General features: G+C 43.3%; 1 protein-coding gene across 3 annotated transcripts; it reads left to right on the forward strand.

The window, feature by feature from the left end:
* Positions 1-2263: 2263 nt before the first annotated feature.
* On the forward strand, positions 2264-21612 carry msi1b (musashi RNA binding protein 1b). 3 transcript variants are annotated; one of them, XM_085293378.1, is made up of 15 exons: positions 2264-2523; positions 2831-2871; positions 3379-3460; positions 3611-3695; positions 8357-8398; positions 9693-9785; positions 12814-12862; positions 13354-13436; positions 13520-13637; positions 16206-16286; positions 17130-17186; positions 17520-17579; positions 17983-18137; positions 19720-19765; positions 19871-21612. In XM_085293378.1, the coding sequence occupies exons 1-14, from the start codon at positions 2465-2467 to the stop codon at positions 19759-19761; spliced, it is 1047 nt and encodes a 348-aa protein (XP_085149504.1). In that variant the 5' UTR covers positions 2264-2464; the 3' UTR covers positions 19762-19765; positions 19871-21612. The 3 variants fall into 3 exon arrangements, with proteins under 3 accessions (XP_085149504.1, XP_085149503.1, XP_085149505.1); XM_085293377.1 differs by having other exon boundaries at positions 2267-2523; positions 19866-21612; XM_085293379.1 differs by lacking the exon at positions 17130-17186 and having other exon boundaries at positions 2267-2523; positions 19866-21612.
* The last annotated feature ends 1075 nt before the right edge of the window (positions 21613-22687 follow it).

Raw genomic sequence — 22687 nt, forward strand, 5'->3', positions numbered from 1 at the left:
ATCAGTCCAGGACACGTTGGAGAGATTATAACTCTCGGCTGGCCTGGGAACTCCTTGTTGTTCCCCCAGACAAGCTGGAGGAGGTGGCTGGGGAGAGGGAGGTCTGGGCTTCTCTCCTTGGGCTGCTGCCCCCGGGACCCGGCCCCGGATAAGCAGAAGAAGATGGATGGATGGAAAAATGATTAATTATTCATGCAACTTCTATAAATCAGAGTCAAAACAGTGTAAACCAAACGTGTTCCATCATTTTGAATGCAGTGTAGTATGATACAGTGTAATGAGAGAAATGAACCAAATTAACTCAATCAAAGAAACATTTTTTTTTTGCTGTGTAAATGACTGCTAATTAACTTAACTATGGGACTTATAATATAATATAATAGTCTATAATGATCTGTTAATGGCATCTGATGCAGGGAATTATTCTGTGATCATTTTGCTTGATCTTAGCGCTGCCTATGACACCATCGACCACAAAATCCTACTTAACAGGCTCAAGGTTTTGGCTCTGCCCTAGACTGGTTTTCTTCCTATTTATCAGACAGGACCTTTTCTGTTAGGACTGACAGGTTCACCCCTGACATTGCTGCCCTGACCTGTGGGGTCCCACAGAGTTCAGTTTTAGGTCCATTATTATTTTCTTTTTATATGCTTCCTTTAGCTGGTATCATTCAATCTTTTAGCGACCTGTCTTATCATTTTTATGCTGATGACATTCAGCTCCATATGTCCTTTAAGCCTCATCAGCAGGATAGGCTGTCCACCCTAGTCCAGTGCTTAACCGAGGTTTCTGATTGGCTTTCAAGCAACTACCTCGTTCTAAATACTAACAAGACCGAGACCATGATCATAGCTCCTCCTGAGCTACATTCTAAAATTAGTCAGGTCCATCTGTCAAGCCAAATATTCGAAATCTTGGAGTAATATTTGGCTCTTCTCTGGGTTTTGACTCTCATGTAAAATCTTTGTCCTGTTACTATCATTTAAGAAACATATCTAAACTGCGACATATGGTTTCTTCAGCTGAACTGGAAAAACTCATTCATGCATTTCTGTCATCACGCTTAGATTACTGTAATTCCCTGTTTACTAGTTTGGATAAATCATCCCTCTCTCGCCTCCAGACAATACAAAACGCAGCAGCCAGACTACTAACTCGCTCTACCAAGCGTGTTCACATCACTCCCATCTTATATTCTTTACATTGGCTCCCAATAGAGTTTAGAATTCGCTTTAAAATTCTTGTTTTAACATACAGAGCACTGAATGGCTCCAGATTATTTATCCAAGCTTTTTATAAAATACACTGCTGCTCGTCATCTCCGCTCACAGACTCAGAGTGTGTTGGTTCCCGTACACGACTGAAGACAAAAGGGGACAGAGCCTTTCAGTCTGTTGCACCAAGGCTGTGGAACAGTTTACCACAATTACGTTTGCTTGACTCTGTGGATTCTTTTAAAAAGCAGTTAAAAACTTTTCTGTTCAAACAAGCCTTTTGTTGATCTACATATTTTATATTTTTTACATTATTTACATTTGATCTTTTACATTGTGTATAATGTCTGTTGATTGTATTGTTTATTTTAATACTTGTGTACAGCGCTTTGTGACTGTTTGTCTGTGAAAAGCGCTTAATAAATAAATTTTATTTACTTACTTACTATGGGACTTATGAGGGATTCAGAAACCTTAAATGTGCTATCTGTGGTTGTAGATACACAGTAGAGTAAATGTGTGCAAGGTTAAGAATTTGTAGCTCTTGACAAATAGTTTGAATCGAGGACTGCTTCCACTTATTTCTTGGCTAGCTTTGAGTTAGCATGCTATCTATACCGTCTGATGTTGTTTTAGCAGGATAATGCAGTTGTTTCTGTGCTGAACACAGTTTGCATTCTATCATCACACTCTTGTTCTTTCATGCAATAAAAAAAATAAAGGTAATGTCGACATCTCCCCTCCTCAAAAGCTCTAAACCACTGCACCATTTCTCTCCTCCCTGCGTAAAAACTGAAATCAGCTGATTTTAGCGCAGGAAGAAAAAGGCATGCTTGTTTGATTTTTTTCTTTCAATCCTTATGTTTTTGTTTGTTTGTTTGTTTTGTTTTGTTTTTTAAAGACCTAAACACTTTTCTGGTAAAAACTGTACAGGTGCTACCCAGTCAATGCTTTTATTTTTAAAAGCGTTCCCGGAAGCGGTGGTAGTGATGGCAGCAGCTTTGACTCCGTAGCCGCGTGTCTCGGTGGTGGGATGAGAGAGAGAGAGCGTGAGTGAGAGACAACAGCGAGGACTGACTGGAGGGGGGAGGAGGAGTCTGTCCCAGCCTGCATCTGGCCCGCTCCCCTCTCTGTCACCCCGGGCCAAACCCGCCCAGCTCCTCTCACTCACTCTCCGCCTGTTTTCCCGCACGGCTCGGCCCGGACACACACACAGAGCACCCACTCACACACGGCGCGAGGACACGGAATGGAGACGGAAGGGAGCCAGAGCAGCCTGTCCACCGCGGACTCCCCGCATGACCCCTGGTAATGGAAGAAAACTTTGTTTTTTAAACTTTCTTTCGCACCTCTGATCACACATACACACACCTCTGAAACAAACCTGCTATCCTGCGAGAGGACTTCCACGCACACGCACAGCTCTCGCGTAAAATCAGAGGTGATTCTCCCTGATCATCCACCTTTAAAAAAAAAAAAAAAAGCTCCACGGTTAAACTTTCCAGGTCTCAACTTTGTCATTTCTGAGGTGCCGCATTAATTTCACCGGAGGTTTTTAAAAAAGAAACGATGACTGTGTCGCCTAAATAGAAATATTTTCTCTGTTTTTCCGCAGCAAAATGTTCATAGGTGGACTCAGCTGGCAAACAACACAAGGTAAATCTTTTTTTTTTTCCAACACTAGCTCTCCTGAAATGCCACCATGTCGTTAGAAATCCTGGCGTGGATCACAGGGAGCCAAACCAAACTTATTGGAAAAGCTGTGTTTGTTACGGTGTCTGTTGGGATGAACTCAGCTTGTTTTTATTTGTTGTCTCTTTTTTTTAGTTTTGAAGTGGCAAACACGCTCAGAATGAATGCCCCCATTCACATATACCATAGTGGATTCTTATAAGCTCATTAAAGGGGTGGTGGGGAGGTGTTAAATTCTTGAGATTGGAAATGATTTGTGATTTGAATTTTCTTTTGACACGTGAACACGTTTTATGTTTTGTCACTTTTAATCTAAAAATGCAGGAAGTTTGACGAAACAAATCTCAGCAGGCAAATCACCCCCCTCCCCCCAATCCCATCCCCTTTGGTTAACTTTTTGATATTAAAGTACTTATTGCTTGTTGACCACTTGTTTCCTGTGTCTTCTATCCTGCCTTGTTTGATTCCCAGAGGGTCTGAAGGAGTACTTCTGCAAGTATGGCGAGGTGAAGGAGTGTATGGTGATGCGAGATCCAGTTACTAAGCGCTCGAGGTGAGGGAGCTGTTCCCGGAGCTTGGAAGTTTGTCTGAATTTCTGCGATTTTCTCGCTCCTCGTAATGTGTCATATCAACATGTGTCAGTAATGCCTTCCCTCTCTCTCTCTCCCTCACTCCCCACCTCCCCCCACCCTGATGCCCACAGAGGGTTCGGATTCGTCACCTTTGTCGATCAGGCTGGCGTGGATAAAGTTTTGGCTCAAACCAGGCACGAGTTGGACTCCAAAACAGTGAGTTCTCTGTATTTACTTCCCACCACCGGATAATCCCATTGCTCACTGTTTGATTAGTGGATTTTCCAATAATCCGCTACAGAGGTGTAACATTGCTCCATTTTTGGTGTGTTTACGATCGTTCCACCATGTTGGTGTCGCTCGAGTCTGCCCGCCGCCACACCTTACACATGAACCTGTTCATCTCAAAGATGTTAGCGGAGACACATGGGAGGGGGGAAAAAGTGCTCTTTCTCTCCTCTCTCTCGCTCTCTTTAGACAAACAGGCAAAATGTTACCCAGTGTCAATTTCCATAGAAACAAGGGGGGGGGCTGGACAGGGTTGAATTCACTGCCAATCTTTGATTTGGCCTCTAGGAAGAGGAAAGCAAGACTTTCCTTTCTGCTGTTGGTTTTTTTCCCCTTCTTCTCCTCCTGCCCCCAAGAGGTCGAATTGACCCCGAAAAAAAACTTTCTCAATGAAACGAGAAAATGCAACCTGAAACCATCAAGGTGTGAATGCGGCAACAATCAGACTCCCGTGAGCTTCCTGTTGATCACGGAAAAACTGTGAATGTAGCCTCGAGAAAGTCGCACATTCAGGCCTTTTTCACCTGTGTGAATTCTAACTTCAAATGTATTAATCGCCTGTGTTGCAGAGTGAGTGTGTGTGTGTGTGTGTGTGTGTGTGTGTGTGTCTTTGTCAGTAATGAATGTGGGCTGGCCTGGGAACAATGTGGCCCGTTGGTCGCCATAGGGACCGCTGCCCCCGCCTCTCTCCTCAGTGGGAGTGGTAATGGCTGCGGGTTAGTGACTGTATTGAAATGAGGGAAGCCTATTTCTTCTTTCCCCTCTTTTGTGCTCTGCACGATTCACCTTCTCTGGGAGATAAGTGGAGGTGTTGTAGAAGGAAATGGACGAGGAGAAAATGAAGAAGGGGAAAAAAATGGTTGTTCACTGTAGAAAGTTACAGAAATAAGACATTTCTGTTATTATGACTTCAAAAGTGACATTTTTGGAGGAGTGTGTTGGGGGTGTTTGATACAGAAGTTAAGCTGAATTCAGCTCTTCATAGTTTGTTGGTTTCCCAAGTGCCCGACTGCTATAGTGTCACTTGCAGGCACGACAGCTATGACAAGTAGCACCATCATGGTTGGACGCCACTAACTCACCATGGGGTTTGTTTCCATAGTGACCCCCCCCCCCCCTTTCTTCACAGTTGAAGAATGGCTCTGTCACAAAAGAAAGAAGATAACAATGCACATCATTTACAATCATTTCTTGGATACCAGAAATCAGACTGCGCAAACAGTTGCAGGCGCAGAGAGAAGAGGTCATGACACCGACGGTTTATCCTTCAGATAAGCAACTTATTAAATTCATCGCTGGCTCCACCGATAATGATTCCTTGTCTTTAATTTGACACCCCCCCCACTCCACCGCAGCTCGTGCATCAGCGCAGCCTCACGGGCCGTGGAAGGGCCCCTTGTGGCTGGCACTTGGGTGTCGGTGGTGTTTTGGTAGGGGTGCCGTGGCAGCCTGTGTGTGTGTGTGGTGTGGAAAGGGCTCAGTGATCAGCCACAGGGGTTGGATGGTGAGTAGAGTAGCCCTTTTAGACCGCTGCTCACCCTGCCCCCTCTCCCCTCTCTCATGCAGACAGGTTATCCTGTTAGAGAGGGAGAGAGAAAAGTTCTCCAGTGGCAACAGAAAGAATGTGCCATGCTGTGACCGACTGAACCGCTCCAGCACTGGAATTAACGCAGCTTTGCTCGGCCGCGAGGCTGAGGAGCGAATACTGTGCTGCAGAGGAATTTATTGGTACTTATTGTGTTTGAAGGACAGATGCTGTCCGGTTTTGACCAGTGTGCTGCAGCAGGCCTTACTGTGATTTATGCAACTGCTGCTCTGCTAGCTGCCCCTCTGGGTGTCCTCCCGGCTTCCCACTGTCTGTAAAGTTAGTGACGGCCGAAGCAAAAGACACCTTTTGTGGGACAAAGTGTCCATTCAGCTGCAGCTCCAAGGTGCAACTGTGGAGAGTTTTACAACAAAGTCACACAGCCTTTTAGTTCGAGTTGCATTAGGGGTTATCCTACTCCCCCCTCCTGCTTAACCATTTCCATACTGAGATGAGTGGAAAGACTGAGGTGGTGGTGGGGGCAGGATAACCCCGTCTGTGATTACTGTGACTCTCCTAACTAATAGGATTGGAGTCAACAAGCTTGAGTTGTTCCTCTGAGATGTTGAGTGCGGCCCAATCGGTGCGTTGCTTTAAGTGCGTTCCCAGCTCAGGCTGTGACAGGCAGCACACTCGGCCAACTGTTGCATAGCTGGGATGTAGCTGGTCAAAGGGGATTACCCTGATTTCATAAACCTCTCTTGGAATTACGTTCAGCTTCTTCCCTGTTACCTTGAGTCCGGTGAGGTTAGACTCCTCTCTAAACTACACCTCTGAGGCCTCACATGTATTCATGATATTTCTGTCCCATATGTTTATGTTTGTTTGTTTTTTTTTTTTTAAATATAAAAATCTCACGAGTGAATGTTTTTTAAATTAAAGCCGTCCCCCACCCAAAAAAACCCAACAAAACAAATTTTGTTTAGAGTCGTTAATCATTGAGAACAAGATGCCCCAGCCTCATAAAAGTCCAGTCAGTATGTATGTGCATTGGGAATTTCCCAGTAAAGTTCACTTCTTGCATGTAAGGTCAGTTTTTAAGTAAGTAGAAAGAAACGTTCAGCAGGTGAAAGCAAAGCTGGTCTCCTGTGTCACACTCTGAACACCTGAGGCAACGGGATGAGTCCGATAAACACGGCCACTTCATGTGCTTAATGTTCACAATTTCCTCACCACGGATGTGCCGTGTGCTGCCATGTGTTTGATTTTGTGTGTTTGTGTGTGTGTGTGTGTGTGTGTCTTGTTTGTTTGAATGTACACAGGAGTTTTGGACATCGGGAGGGTTGGTGACCGGAGGTGACTATCAGAGTAGTCTAGCCACCATAGAAACTAAACAGTAGACTCTGCATCTGATCCTCCAGTGTTAGCCTATAGTCTTCTCACTCTGCTCTCTAGAAAGAAAGTGAAATAAATAAATAAGAGACAGAAACTTGCGTTGGTGATGTCGACTCTCATTAGAAAACTCTGGTAAATGCACACGGTTTACCATAGAGGCTCTAGCTCTCTACTGTAGTTCAACTCTACCCTCTCATGGTTACGGACTAATCTTAGCGCTGTACTGTCTCACCATCTGTTAGTGTAACAGCAGTACAGTGTGGCGTAGTCTAGTTGTTCTCTAGCTCTATTAGACCGTATAGACTAATATAGAGGTCTCAAATTCCAATTTTACAGCCTGTCTATGATTGCATCTTCATGGTGTGGTTTGGCTCTCTCTCCAATCTTAACCTTGGTGACATTCGGGGGGTTAGTCCACATCAGTTTGGGTTTTTTTGTTGTTGTTGGTTTTTTGGGGTTGTATTAATCTGAAACGAGTTACTCAGTTAAAAAAAAGCACTTTTATTTTTCTGGAAGTAAAGATGACGGACTGCAGGGCAGACCAGCCAGACCACCTAAAGATCACACAGGTCGAATGGTTTCTATTGTTGTCATCGCTTGCGTCACAAGCAGGCCAAAATCGAACGAACAGACTTGGTGTGTCCGCTGTCAGCGCGATGTGATTGACAGCTCTTTGTCTTCCTCTCCTTCCTCGTTTTCTCCCGCTGTCTTTCTGACACACTTGACCTCCGTCTCCGGCTCTCCTTCCTCGCCGAGGTGAGGTGTGTTTGTGATTGTGGTGTCCGTGTGAGATTCCAGGAGATCACATGTCACATGGTGGTGACGAGAGAGGCCTGGGGTTCGCCGGACATTCCCAGGCATTCCACCTGTGCGAGCACGCTCACACACACACACACACGCACACACACACACACACACACACACACACACACACACACGCGCGCGCACATGCACGGAAATTTACACGATCGATCACGCCAGAGATGCATGTGCCTGCACCACACAGGCAAATCCATGCAAAATAAAAAAAACACAAACTAGTAGCACACCCTCGCACACGCTGCACACTCACTGACAATGTGTGGCTTAAGCAGAAGAATGTAGAGCACGCACTCGCTTCGATTCAGTCGGCCTTTTCAGGCAGAGTTTTTTCCCGTTTTGTCTTGGTTGATGGAAAATGATCAACAATTTGTAAGTACTTTATTAAGAGACGCTCGCTGGAGTCTGGTACAGATTATTATACACTTGATCGTGCTGGAGGTGTGGCCAAAATAAGACGCAATCACTACATCAGTGTTGATACACGTAAACACGCACACTGGCATCACACACCTGGAAGACTCGACGCTTGAGTGGCCAAAGTCTGCATTCGGATTTCTGATTTAAAGAGAAATCTGTAGATTTTTCGTTGTGGTGTCGTCACGTTTTCTAGTACAGCGAGGCCCAAGTTTGATGTGAAAAACAGGTTTTTTAGACATCAGTGTTGTGTGGTATTAGTGAACACGTGCGCTAGGCATGACAGGATAACCTGGATGTGTTGTACCTTCTCTGCTGACTTGCTAAAGAATGAAAGATGAGGGTCTGATATCAGAATACACCAGGGCAAGGCGGCGGGTTATAGCAGCGCATCACTAACCAGGTCCTCTTTTCTCTATATCCTTTGTTTTAGATCGATCCAAAGGTCGCATTTCCTCGCAGAGCCCAGCCCAAGGTGAGTCGAGCGGCCTCCTCGCGCGTGTTTTCTGTCACGTATCTGGGACAGTGCCTCATAATGCTGATGTGAGCACAGGTTAACAAAACCTTTTAGACCCTCACCTGAATGTCGGTGTTACATTTCAAAGCAATGATGTTCATGTAAGTCAAATCAGAGCCAAGCGGAGCCTTATAATAATGAACAAAACAACTGTTTTCCTTTTGTTTGATGTACAATTTGTAGCTGTGCTTTGACAAATAGCTGGAATTTCAGTTTTACTGATCTTTTTCTTTTTAAAAATTTGCATTTACTGTTGTACTCCAAAGTCCCACCCTGACTTAAGTTGGTGTCCAGCGCTGTTCGAATGATTAGTCTAATTAATCAGTTAGTCGAAGTATATAAAATGAGTCGGCAATTCTGGCAATCAATTAGTTGTTTTAGGTCTTTAAAAAAAAAAAGGACCCAAAATTTGACGAGTCCAATCTCTGAATGTTTGATGGCTCAGTTTAGTAAAAAAAAAAGTGGTTTTCCTTTTGGACTGCTGGGACAGATTAAAAACAGCAACAACACTGCCCATGTTTGTATTTTAGTGAGTCATTTGTAGTGTTATAGTTACAGAAATTGAACATTGAACAACAGTTTATTCTTTTGGTTTTCTCTCACTGACTGCTAAGAATAAATTTTATATATTCACTAATGGAAAGCCAGCAATACGTCATACAGCATCACTCACTCACTTCGCTCACTGGCATCAGACAAACTGCGAGGAAGTGAAACAAAAAAGCCCAAATAAATAATAACAGGTGTCCAATGCTTCCTGTGCACACGATTGGAGGAACGCAGGAAGTCCTGCTTTTTATTAAAAGATTTTGTGAATTGCTGGTCAGCGAATAACACACGAGAAGCCGAATCCTTAGCATGTGAATCTTTTAAAATCAGGGCTTTTTATTGTTTTGTTTTTTTTAAATCTTCACAGCTTGAGGACATCAAACTTAGAGGAGCAAAGTCATTCACAGCCTTTAAAACAGAGTGTTGCATTCTTGCTTAGTGTCATTACGGCTAGTCAGTCAGACACTTTCACATGTGGCCTGTGCTCTTGTAAAACCTGGCAGCAGTTTGTATTGTGTACTTAAACGGCCTAAAGAAAACATGTGGATGATAATTCTACCATTACACTTAATGACTTCATATGATCAGCTTTAGTGACACAGCTTTATAATCAAATGTAGCTCTCACTGAACTCCATGTGCATGCATTTCTAATGAAACTGGTTCATGAGTGCTGCCCTTTCTTTCCTCCTTCTTTTGTCCAGTTGGTCACTCGAACCAAGAAAATCTTTGTGGGAGGCCTGTCGGTGAACACGACTATCGAGGACGTCAAGCAGTACTTTGACCAGTTTGGGAAGGTGAGTGGTGGGTCCACGCGGTTTGGAATGAAACCAGCCAGTCCTTACGGACTTGCATAAGTTTGCCGGTGCAGAAACAAATCAGCAGCTCAGAAAAGCCGTAGTACCACATCCCACAAGCTCGGCAGGTTCAGATTCACAGCACATTCTCGGAGAAAAACTTCACTTTGAATCAAGCGACTTGACTGGGAGTGAAGGAGTTACTGGGGAGGAGGGCGAGAAAAAAAGGCTCGACGAGGACAGAAAAAAATAACGAGGCTAGGAGGCTCTGGGAGCAGCAGGCGAAGTTTAGGGGGACTGGAAGACGGAGCGAGGGGTGGGGGGGGAGTGGAGGAGGAGGTTGTGTGAGGAAGGGGGAGAAAAGTTTTGTAGTGAGTGTGTGGTGATGGAGAGGAAGGAGGAGGGATTATCAGAATCTGAATTAATCTGATGTAACAGCTGCTCCTACCCACAACCCCCTCCTGGCCCGTTACCGTGGTGACCCGGCTTGTCCATTGTCCCCAAGTAATTCTGCGGGTAAGGGGGTTTTGTTCTGCGGGAGGAGGGATGAGGCGGCGTTAGCATAAGTGTGTTGGTTGTGGAGAGTGGGGGGGTCCAACTCACGAGTTTGGGAGCAATAAATAGAAGTTGAGTTGTTGTAAAAAAGCTTGTAAACTTGGCGCTCTTCCTTCAGTTTCTTACGTCGGTGTTTTTAAAAATTAGGTTTGAAAACTTTTTTTTTTTTAAAGATGTTTTGTGTTTTGCAAGATTCTGAAAGGCGTGGGGGCCGAAAAATAGACCGTGGGCTGACAAAGGCATCGTCAAGGGAGGGAGGGCCTTACTGAGGGAGGTTTGCAGAGGGGTAAGAGAGGGAACTGGGTCAAAATGGGGTATGTGTGAGTGCTGATCGGTGGTGGTGGCGGGGGGGGGACCATTATACTGCTGTATAAAGCTGGGCAAATATTTTGCTAGTTTGTTCTGAAGTTATCTGCATACTGGTGGTTTCTGGATTAATTACAATCCAGTGTGTCTTCTGATATGAAACTGACCGCATGTAATACGTGTGGTTTACATTCACACACTCAGTTCTTTCAGTTTTTCGGGGATCTTGTGCAAAGTTATCATTCAGACTTTTTTGTCCAGCAGATTTCAGTCTGCACCTCAAGCCCTTTAAAATGTTTTAAAAGCAAAGATGCAAAGACTCGGTCTGAAGTGCTGCGTTTCTGACCGCGCGTTGCTTCATTTCCAGTGCCGAAAGGTTTGGCCTCGAGTTCCTCTGTTGCTCCCTCCTCAATCATAGCGTCTAGATGAATTTTTGCCGAGAGATATATCCAGGGATGGACGGTGAAATGCAGGCTTCAGCCATCCATGGAAGTTCCTGATTAGACTGCCTCACTGGACCTTTTGTGTCCCGTCCTGGTGAGGACAAAGGAGTGCGGAGAGGGATGGGCAGGGGATAACAGGGAAGATGAGAGGTGGGGGGGAAGGATGAGGGGGAATATTGTTTGGCAGTACTCTGTGAAAATGCTCAGTGTTTGAAATATTGTGCAGTTAATTCTGTTCCCGCCATTAAATATTGTTTTGATCTTCTTCATAGCATCCCAAAGGCCGACATGTGCGGTTTGAGCCCACGTCAGGTTTCTGTTTGCTTTAGTCTGATCATCAATCACTTGCGCCAGTCTGCACGCCGACCCTTTCCTCTGCTTGACTTTGTAGTAACTTTGGGCCGTTTCTCCCACTGGTGTCCAGAATAAAGGCTGGTTTTTTGTTTTTTTTTTGTGCAGAGATGGAGACTTGTAGGCAGTGAGTAAATGTCAGGCTGGAAGTAAGCAGTGACTTGAGAGGCACACTGACACTCCTCACTCACCTTTGACCTTTCTGTAGGCAAATTGCCCTTGTGGGTTCTCACACACACATACACAGACACTGGGCAAGGACTGACACTCCAATGTCACTATGACAAATTACTCTGTGGACTGTCTCCAGTAAACTTATTATAGACCGAGAGCACAGATTTACTTACCAAATGTTTTTGTGGAGCTCTGAAGTATAAACATGTCAGAAGAGACTAAAAGCGAGAGAAATAAAAGCAGAGACTGAGCTAAAGAGTAGGTCAACTTTGACAAAAGAAGCTGTGTGTGTGTGTGTGTGTGTGTGTGTGTGTGTGTGTGTGTGTGTGTGTGTGTGTGTGTCGAACAGACACCTGTGTCTTTGCTCTATAAAGGGAGGCCGGGCCAGAGGGAGAGGTCAAAGGGAGAAGAGGAGGAGGAATTATGGCTGACTGTGCCAACAAACAAAGCCTCCAGGCCTCTTTGTTCTCCCTCTCCCTTTGTCTCCTCTTTTTCCTCCCTTTCCACTTTGACCCACTCTTTTTTCCTTTTTTCCCCTTTCTCCCTCTTACAGGACTCTCTGTGCTCTCTTTCACCACATCTCCACCTGTCGCTATTCCTCTCACTATCAGCTCTCCCCTCTCATCGAGTCGCCACCTGCCCGATGGATTCACCTTTCTGCTTGTGACTCGCTACTTTTTCGTGTGTGTGTGTGTGTCGGTGTTTCTCTCTTTGCAGTGCTCTTTGTGTCATTGGCACTCTCCCATCATTCATAAGGCATATTTGATGTTGGGCTTGAACTTTCCTTTCTTTTTCTTTTTCCCCCTTTTTTTTCTTATAAGGACTTTTTGTACAGTTGCCATGGTTATATCAAACTCTGGAGGGGGTCAGAGGGTGGGTGGTTTATTAGCTCTCTGTAAGAAGGAGCTAACGCAGCTTCCAACTTTTTGTATCGCCTGTTATGTACGTGAGCTTGTTGTGGAGTTTTTCAACATATCTTCCTGTTTTTGCCCCCTCGGCCTCCTCTTTGTAACCTGTCGCTCGTCTGCAGCCCTCCCTCTGCCTCCCCCCTCCCCTCCTCCCGCTTTCTGTCCATCTGTTGCTGAGCCTCCCTGCAGAACTTGAGAAGGGCTGAGGTCAGGCAATATGCCGCGTGGTGAGAGAGAGAAAGAGAGAGAGAGAGCTCTGAGTAAAAAACTGTGTTGTTTGTCTCCCCTCAGGTCGACGATGCCATGCTCATGTTCGACAAGACCACCAACAGACACAGAGGTGAGATGGACTGACCCCGCCTTCCCTCAACTCTTCCTCGTTTTTTTCCTCTACTGTTCCCCCACCCATTTCTGGTTGTCTATTGATCCCTCTCCAACCCCTCCACACCCCCCATCGTCCTCCTTCCTGTGGGCTGAGCTGCAAGGAGACGAACGGGGCTAGTCTAATTAGCCAGTCCGTTAATCGGGATCAGGATAAAGCCTCCTTAAGCACCTCCTCCCCACCCTGGGATTGATCGATTATGACAGCCTACCAGCTTTGCCCGGGCCTTCTGGCCAGGAAGGGAGGGAGGGAAGGAAGGATGAGTGCAGAAAAAGGAGCATTGAAAGAAGGAGGGGGGCAATGTGTTAAGCGGCTATTACACCACTAATTACTCCACACTATTTAGCTGTACTACTGTACAGAAAGGCCTATTGTCTAGTTCCAGCGTGTTGTGTGAATTATTACGATCTACTGTTTTTTAACTTACAAACTTGCCTTCTGCTCGTCAGGATTCGGCTTTGTAACATTTGAGAATGAAGACGTGGTGGAGAAAGTGTGCGAGATCCACTTCCACGAGATCAACAATAAAATGGTACGAGGGCTCGATTTGCCACTCTTGCATCAGCACAACATAGAAACTAAGGTGTGATCATTCTCCTCTCTTCTGGAAAACAGGTGGAGTGCAAGAAAGCGCAGCCCAAGGAGGTGATGTCCCCCACCGGCTCGGCCAGGGGGCGCTCTCGGGTGATGCCGTATGGGATGGACGCCTTCATGCTGGGCATCGGTATGCTGGGTAAGTTGGCATCGATCAGGACAGGAAGGATGTGGCGGCGCACATGAACCCAACGGTAACTGCTCCAGCATTAAAGGCCCAGCTTCCTCAAAGGTCACGCGGCGCCTCGCTGGGGGAAGGCTGACCACTGCAGCCGGCTGCTCGCTTCAGCTTATAACTCTCCCCCAAGCAGCTCATAAAAGCTGTGACCTCTGTGGCGCTTTAATACATGTGTTAACTTTACATATTAAAGCTTGAATACCACACTTGTGTACAGTTTAGAAAGTCACAGGGGGTACAGTAAAGGAGCGCAATAACGTGGCTGAAATACACTTATATTTATGCAACCAAATAGCACCTTTTAATCCCTTCTTTTAAAAACTGTTTCCTCTGATTTGTAGCACCTGTAGTCACGTTTTTGTGGACTGGAGCTAAAGCCAGCATCCCTGTAACTTCACCAGCTGGGGTGGATCCTCACACAGCTAAAGACAATATTTTCCAGTGGTTTTTCCAGTCGATCCTTGGGTTGTAAAATGAGTGAAATGGCCCCTTTGGAAAAAAAAGGTCTCAAATAGGGCTGAACGATTATGGAAAATAATCTAATTGCGATTTTTTGCCCCAATATTGCGATTGCGATGCGATATGCGATTATTTTTTAAGGTCTTTGTCTTCTGTATTATTAAACAAAGACAAGCAATACATCATATAGTATGGCCAATACTATATTACATTAATTTTAAACTGTTCTTTCCTGGAAGACAGACCTCTGTTATGATGACATGAGGTGATGCATGAATTGATGACTGACATTTTTATTTAACTTCTTCAATCACAACAGTATATTTGAACATACACAATAGTTTATTTTTAGCTTACAAACATCTGAGCATAAAGTGCTGACAAGGAACCCTGGTGTAAACATTAAAATGAAAGTCAGTACAATGTGCAGATTGCAGAAATATACATAAAAAAAATCAGTGGCTTTACCACACTCAGTTTTTCGACATCTGTGAACTACTAGACAGTCATTCAATTAAAAAATAATATTAAATAAATAAAACTAATAAATAAAAAATACACACATCTTACTGATCTCTGCAGTCAGTAACATTACACATAAAGTGCAAACATAATAGCAATTGTATAAACACACACACAAACACGCCTTTAAAATTTAAGAGACGTGGAGTTTAATAAACTCGGCCGTCTGCTTCTTGCTATCTAAAATATAACCAGACACTGGTGTAAATTCTCGACTGTCTCATACTTCTGTTTAATAAGTTTTCTGTTTGACGTTTAGTCAGCTGTGTGAAAACCAAGGAGGAACCCACCCGGGGGATTAATAAAGTTTTATTTTATCTAATCTAATAACTTTAATCTCAGCCAAACCGATTTACTCACGAACAAACAAAACACTGAAAAAAGCCCAACAATAACATTTTTAGGTTGTCTAAGTGACTTATATATTACGTTTAACCCGAGCAGCGAAACTCCGCGGTGATCTGAAAATGATGTGCCGGGAGTTGTGCCGTTCTCGGCCGCATCAGTAACCCTCGAGCTCCCGGCTAGCTGTCGAGCTGGTGGGTAGCAGACGCCTCTGAAAACGTCGAAGCACTTTTGCAAATATGGGATATCTTGATAAACCGAGCAGATATTTGATGTTTACACAACTACTTTCTCGCCTGAAAATATGTTAAAAGTTTATTTTGTGACCCAGAAAGATTAGTATGAGTAATTTTAAAACTTAGTAGCGGCCGCCATTGCTGGAAACTGGAGTTTGGCTGGGCCGCGCTATGAATTCTGGGATATGGTAGTAATTTGGACAGCCTTCGGCGCGTCGCTGTGACGTAATCGGTCTACAAATGCGGCCTCAGGAGGATGCAGCCCATGAATTGTATAATATAATCGCAGTATAATCGCAGCCTTTGCGGTTAGAAAATTGCACTTGATCATGTCGCGATATTATCGCAAATGCGATATATCGTTCAGCCCTAGTCTCAAACCTCCATTACTGTGAACATTATCCTCTACAATACACCCTTTACCCTTGTACTGACAACCACGCTGGTGCTACCACCTGCTGTTCAATCTGAGAACTACTTTCTTCAGTTTCAGTTCTTTAATTATCCAGTGCATAGAAAGGATTTGGTGGCAAATTCTTTCTCTGAGGTGAGGATTTAAAAAAATGTTTACATTACTTTTGTTATCCTGTTGCGCTAATGCTGGGTAACATTATTGTTATTCCCCTGAATGTTCTCCCGAGGTAGGTTCTTCAGGTGTCAGCTTGCATTACAAAGAAATTCCCTGAGTAATGAGCACCGCTGAGAGTGTAAGTGAAGACAATGACAGAAATCCGCCCAGTCCCGTCCTTGCGAGGAAATCCAGATCACAGGTGTAGGATATCACACACCTGCATGTCACGGATTGTACAAAGCTTCACTGTTAGGGGGCAGCAAAACAGCACACACGCATGCATTCCTGTTTATCTATTTCGTGTTCAGTATTTCACCACATGTGTAATTGTCCTCACTCGGGATACATCCCATGTACGCCTCAGTTCGCATATTAACGCCAGTTTTCTTCCCACAGGTTATCCAGGCTTTCAGACTGCCACCTACACCAGTCGGAGCTATGCTGGCATCACTCCTGGATACACCTACCAGTTTCCTGGTAATCGCAATATACTTTGTGCTCCTTGTACCCTAAGGACTATTCTTTTTAAAATCCTATTTCTGGGAATAAAGATACAGCCATCTTTAGTCGATGTGCATCCTTTGGAAGTGCCTGGTGCCCACTAAAACGACTCTTTCTAAGACTGTGGCTCAGGGTCATGTTTAATAAAACAAAGAATGGACACATCAGGTAAATAATCCGAACTGATTTGCACAGTTTGCTCCCAGCAGCCTTCTGCTGGAGGGAATTTCACACAAAGGTCCCAGTTTGTGTGAAATCGCACGTTCCACAGGATGTATTGAATAATGAGGTGGAGTGTTGTGTCAGTGAGTCAACTGAATGAAGTCAGTAGCTGGAGTAGTGTCACGTTGAACAGCCAGTAGACACACTGTCACAAATACAAACATGTTTCCATGGAAGCATATAAAACACAGTGAGTGCAAATGGCTGCTTGTAAATATCAGGGAGTGGAATTGCATCTGCTTTGCTTGAGTGTGTGTGTGCATGCATGCTAGCATGACATTGAACTTTAGTGATGTGGAAACGATTCCAGTAAAAGAAAATGCGACGCTTTCTTCTGAATGATTTGAAATGATCAGCCTGGACGACCAAACTGTAACTCTTGCTCTATTGTTTTGCTGTCTCAGCAGGATGACTGTGTGTCATTTAACTCCACTTCTTAGACTGTAAAACATCTTTCCGTCCTTTAAGTACACGCACCTGCCCTGTGCGTGTACTTCCTCTCACCTGTGATTTGCCCCTCCCCTTGGCTTTGTGTGTGTTGTCCTTGCTGGCAGTGGTGGTGTGTGTCTCAACAGCACTCTGATGTTTCTGTTTTAGAGTTCCACTTAGAGAGGACTCCCCTTCTGACTTCACCCCACCCCCCTGAGCTCACAGGTCAGTCAGTCCCTCCTCTGGACTTTACAAGCAGCACGTTGTCAGTCTGCTACACGCCCACAATAGCACCAACACATGATCACTCTTTGGTTTGCATGTTTGTGTTTGTCGGTCCTCCTTGGTTTCTAGCTGTAGGCTGATTGCTGACAGTAATGGGGGAAGAAGTAGGTGTTTGGTTTAAAGGGCTCCTCTGGTGACCTCAATGGACCCTGTTTTAAGTTAAATGATCCTAGAATCTGCAGTTCTTTATTGAAAGTTGTTAGCTTCCTTTTACATCTAACATTTGCTCTATCATATGTTTTAACTTAATCTTTTCTTCTCTGCCTTTTTTAGCCATTCCTCTCACGGCATATGGACCAATGGCAGCTGCGGCAGCAGCGGCAGTAGTCAGAGGTACCAAATGACATTAAACACAACATCCATCATCTGGTCAAAATACTATTCTCACCATCCTCAGCTGCACTTATCATCAATTTGAAAAAATATCAGCAATCAAATTATTATCAAGTTTTAGTCTAAACTGCAAGTGTCAGTGTGGGCATAAGTGGTGAATCACCTGATTGTTAATGCTAATCAATGAACCGTGCTGCTAGTGTGTCTAAAAATGAGATTTTTCTCATCCAGTGTGAGACAGAGAAATTACTTTCTCTCCCTGCAGGTTAGAAGATTTACATTTTAATCTGTGTTAAGTCCTCTTCATTAATCCAACCTCTGCTCGCTTAACCTTGGCACTAAAATGATAGTTGAGACAGGTTGATGTCTCCGTTATTGTGACGTCATTATTTTTTACTTTCAGGCTCCACCCCGTCTCGTTCTGCTGGATTTTTAGGTACAAGCAGCCCAGGTCCAATGGCAGACCTTTATGGAACAGCCAGTCAGGAATCGGCCGTCAGCAGTTACCTCAGCGCTGCAAGCCCTGCACCAAGCACTGGATTCAGCCATAGTCTGGGGGTAAGTTACTGTTGCCATTAATTATGTGTTCCAGTTTTTGATTTGAGTCGTGTCTGACCCTTAGTATCACTAAAGCTGTAACTTCTGTCTGTTACATCAAGTCTGTTGGTCCTCATTTAAAAAAAAAAAAAAAAAATCACATTTAAGCTATTTTCCCGGTGAAGGCAGGTAGCATCTGCAACGCTTACTTTAACACTGGTACATCACTGCATTATCCTACAGTTTGTCTTCTAATATTTTAATTATCATAATAATTTAGGCTGAGATATTATGTAAAAGGTCAATATCACACTCTTGTCTGTCCATTAAATACAGAAACTGTATATAGAAGATGGGCATAGCATCCGTGTCTAAAAACCGGTTCATCTGACTGATTTATCTGCGGGCCAGTATTGTTGGCCAATATTAGCTATTTGCTAATTTATCTGTATCTGCATTAATGGCTGATAAATGAGTTGTGTGGTTGCATAGTCTGGCCACCAGAGAGAAATGCAAATTTCCTTTATGTAATACGCATTTGGGACCCCACAAATACAACAACCAGCTGATCCAAGAAGAGTCGGGCAGGGCGCATAACAAATGCTAGGTTATTCTGTTTGGGTTTTGTGTATCCAAGAGGGAGAAAATGGTCTCTACATCCTGATATAAGTGGCACAGTGGTTAGCGGTTAGCTGTTGCCACACAGCAAGAAATCCACAACAAAAATAACATCTTGATATCGGTCTTAAAAGTCCAATATTGGCCCCGCTCTACTGAAGTCAATGTGCAAGTGCCTTAAATCCACATTCCCAGTAAAAGCAAGCAGAGCATGACTCCTGTGTCACTTTAGTGTATATTTTGCTTTTGCTGTAAGTTAATTTAGTGAATTATGATCAGGGTCAGAAACGAGTGTAAAGCAGGCTCCACTCATTAACTAATGATTTGCGATTGACAACCTTTTACCCAAAGCTAAGTCTGTCATGGCTAAAAGGTTCATCTTGAGGCTTAAAAGTGGTACTAATGAGTGACATCATGGATGCTGCTTCCATCTTTTGTATACAGTCTATAAGGCTGTATATATCACCATGCTAGCTTAGCTTGAGACTGGAAACAGTACTTCTAAACAGCAATTCACATTAAAAATGTTATTTTTTTTTATACAAAAGTGTTTTTTAAACCGTTTTCATTGAAGCAATCAAAAATAGTTTAGACATGCTGGTTAGCGATGGTGGTTTCTGGTTTTAGTCTTTGTGCTAAGCTAACTGTGGGAATTGCTTCCTGTTGAATGGACAGATGCAGGAGTGGTATTATCTGATCTTATTTGCCATTGCAAGAATGCAAATAAGTGCTTTTCTTAAAATGTTGAGTGATTAAATGAACTTGTTGAGTGAACATCACAAGAATAAACATTAGAAGCAGATTCAGCAACTCTACAATTTGGTGTTTAAAAAAAATTAATCTGGCCCTCATTTAACAGCTTATTTTGGTGTGTGTACATTTCCAACTCCAGTTATTACCACCTTTAGCCCAAGATGGCAAAAGTAGTCAGCGTAGCTCTTAGGCTATATGAAATCATACTGACCTTGCATGCTTGCTCCCACAGGGCCCTTTGATTGCCACGGCCTTCACTAACGGGTATCACTGAGAGTGTGAGTCAGTCCTCCTGCTAGCTGTCATCCTTTAAGTGTAACACATACGAGTGCTTCGTGCTGCCTAACCTGTGAGTAATCCCGCCGGTTTGTGTGTCAGTGCAGAGCTGTAGACTGAGAGCTGGAAGGAGTTGAAGCTGCTTTGGAGCTGATCTGGCCTGTCTCTGTCCAGTCCACGTCTCCGGCTGGGGTGGCCTAACCTGTAGCCAACCTGCCCTGGTGTCAGCTACATCCAGTTGACTCTACAGACACCACACTAAACTCCACCACAATTTTATTTTTTTTTTGGGGGGGGGACTTAAAAGAAAAAAAAAAAACCTTCTCAAAAAGAGCAAAAACGTTTATCACTACATGTAATAGCAACACATTCAGATGCTGTATTTCTTTGTGTTTTTCCTCTGATATGTTTTTGTGATGGCTGTGTTATTTCATGATCTGTTTTGGCTGTGATTCATTGGTTCCTTTGACCTCTTTAATCTGATCTCTCTGAGATGGGAGGAGTTTAATCTCCAGGTGATGGCTGTTTGAAGGTCAGGAGATGTAAAATGTACTGGAAAGCTGTATATTTGTCACTAGTTCATACTGAATTTTAACATTGGGGATTAATACTTTTTCTCAAATGTGTCACAAAGTGTATATCTTGGTAGTTTTTTTTTTGTTTTGTTTTTTTAACAATGACTCGTTACTAATAATGGTCAGACGACAAAGGTCATTAGTCTCTGTTACGTAATAGGCCTTCATGAGGTGTACAATTTTGTAAAATTTTGTAAATACGGCTGGTTAGCGGGTGAGAGGGTTCTGCAAAATTTGCGTCAGGGAGGCAGGAGCGTTTTGGCGAAATGGTACGATCTCTTTTATCAATCTTGACTGATAGTTTCACATGAAGGTCGAGAACATTTCAGTTTGTCTGTCTGTTACTGTATTTCTCTCCAGGCGTTTATAAATGATGCGTCACGTGAGTCTTACGACATTGAGGAGCAGCGTCAGAGTTTTACTTGAGCGGGTGAGGGGCTGCGTACTGAGCGACACTTGCTACTGTTCGGAGACGAGGGGTGTGGAAGCACTCCTGTTGGGAGAGGAAAAACACGACTTCTTACTTTATCATATTGTTGTTTTAACTGTGATTTTTAAATACGTGATGATTGTGAGGGCAAATGAAGGACTGTTACGATGGAGCAGTCGTGCACAGTTTGCGTTCTGACTGATTTCCTCTGCAAGATGAGTTGATATTCGTGTGTCATTTGGTCTTATTCACATTGGTTTCCAATGTGCCATGTTTTGTTTTGTTTTGTTTTTTTGTTGTTGTTTTTTTTTTTGGGGGGGGGGGGTACCTCTGCTGCAAATGTGAAATTTTAATCTGACCCTTTTTTTTTAATTATTATTATTATTACATTAACATTGATATAAAAGTGTGGGTGGTTGAACCTTTTAGAAAGGTGGGGTCTTATTAACTCTTGTTTACCTGTCATACCCACCCCACAGCCATCCATCGCTGCATATCCACTGGAGGTCACAGACTGGAGCAATGTGACTTATTTCTTTTGTTTTGTTTTTAGACCAAAACACTTATTTTCAGAGCTACTAGGATTTTGCACTGGCCGGACACGATAAAATAAAAAAGCACTCCCCATCTACAAAATACCAGGTTTTTAAACATTTTGATACACTCGCTCTGTCTGCTGCGAGCTACCATGGTATTTCAAACTCTGATGCTGATTTCACTGCATTATAACAATCTTGTCAACACTGTAACATTTTCTGATTTTCATTTTTCTCGTGTTTATTCCTTTGGAGGAAAGCAAAACTTTTTAACTTTTATTCCTAATAAATTATTTTAAAACATTCCACTTTTTTGTGTCCTGTTTGAGTTTTTCTTGATTTCCTACACAGACTTGCTTTTTTTCATTTAAAACTACTATTTCTAAGGAAAATGATCTTGTATTTCTAGCTCCATTTATTGGCTTGATTTGGCACAAATACATGACAGCAGATGGCCTTTGCTGAGTAAAATTAGTGCGTCTTAACATTTGTCCAGAATTATCATTTGTAATAAACTTCAGTACAAAACAATAAGTAAAAATAAGCCTTTTATAAAATTACTCAATTTTTAAAAAACAAACAAACCCCAATGTTATGTGTAATTCTAGTTTCTTTACTATGATATGCTCTAAAGGAGAACCAGCTTTACTCCACGTTGCTTTAAATTTGCACAAAATCCATAAAAACAGCATTGTGCAAAAGTCTTGAGCCACACATTTCTTTATATGTTATTAGGAATGTAAGAATTAGATGCAGTGATGTATTGAAATGTGCAAACATAAAAGGAACAAAAGTACATAAACGGAGTTTGTAGGATCCCAACAAGCTTAAAAATGAATATTTGGTATGACTACCTTTATTCTTCAACACAGTCTAAACTATCTGAGGCAGATGTCTTCTAATTTCTTGAAGTAGTCTTCAGGAATAGTTGTCCAGGCTTCTTGGAGGACATTCAAAGCTCTTCTGCTGTTTGTTCTGTTCTCTGTCAAGACAATCCCACGCTGCTTCAATAATGTTGAGGTCCGGGCTCTGAGAAGGAGAATCCATCAGTGACAAGAATTTTATCCTCCACTTAACCACTTTCCGCTGAATTTTTTAAGGACACACTGCACACCATGCTGAGATATACCCAAGCTTTTTGGGAATCACCTTGTTGGTGAAAATACTATTTTATAACTCAAACTGTGTTGTATTTGGCATTTTTCGTAGACTTGACTAAAGAAATTATGTATTTTTTTAACCTGGCGTCTAGTAACAAAGAAGCTGTTCGTGTAGAAAGAACACTGGTTCATCCCTTGAGAAAGGTGCCTTTTCTGTGTTTGGATGATTGCTGGGTCAGTGGTAAGTGGGTTACAAAAGCATTCCTTCGACAATGGTCAGGTA

Source organism: Mchenga conophoros, linkage group LG12 (assembly GCF_057382185.1).
Source record: "Mchenga conophoros isolate Kocher_MC1m ecotype Shallow Benthic linkage group LG12, M_conophoros_male_GT1.1, whole genome shotgun sequence".
In the NCBI taxonomy this organism is placed as follows: Eukaryota; Metazoa; Chordata; class Actinopteri; order Cichliformes; family Cichlidae; genus Mchenga; species Mchenga conophoros.

Bases quoted from the DNA above. Each gene is read 5' to 3' on its own strand.
- msi1b (XM_085293378.1), top strand. From the start codon at position 2,465: ATGGAGACGGAAGGGAGCCAGAGCAGCCTGTCCACCGCGGACTCCCCG. The intron at 16,287-17,129 runs GTAATCGCAATA...TTTCTGTTTTAG, and splicing joins ATACACCTACCAGTTTCCTG to AGTTCCACTTAGAGAGGACT. The intron at 18,138-19,719 runs GTAAGTTACTGT...TTGCTCCCACAG, and splicing joins GATTCAGCCATAGTCTGGGG to GGCCCTTTGATTGCCACGGC.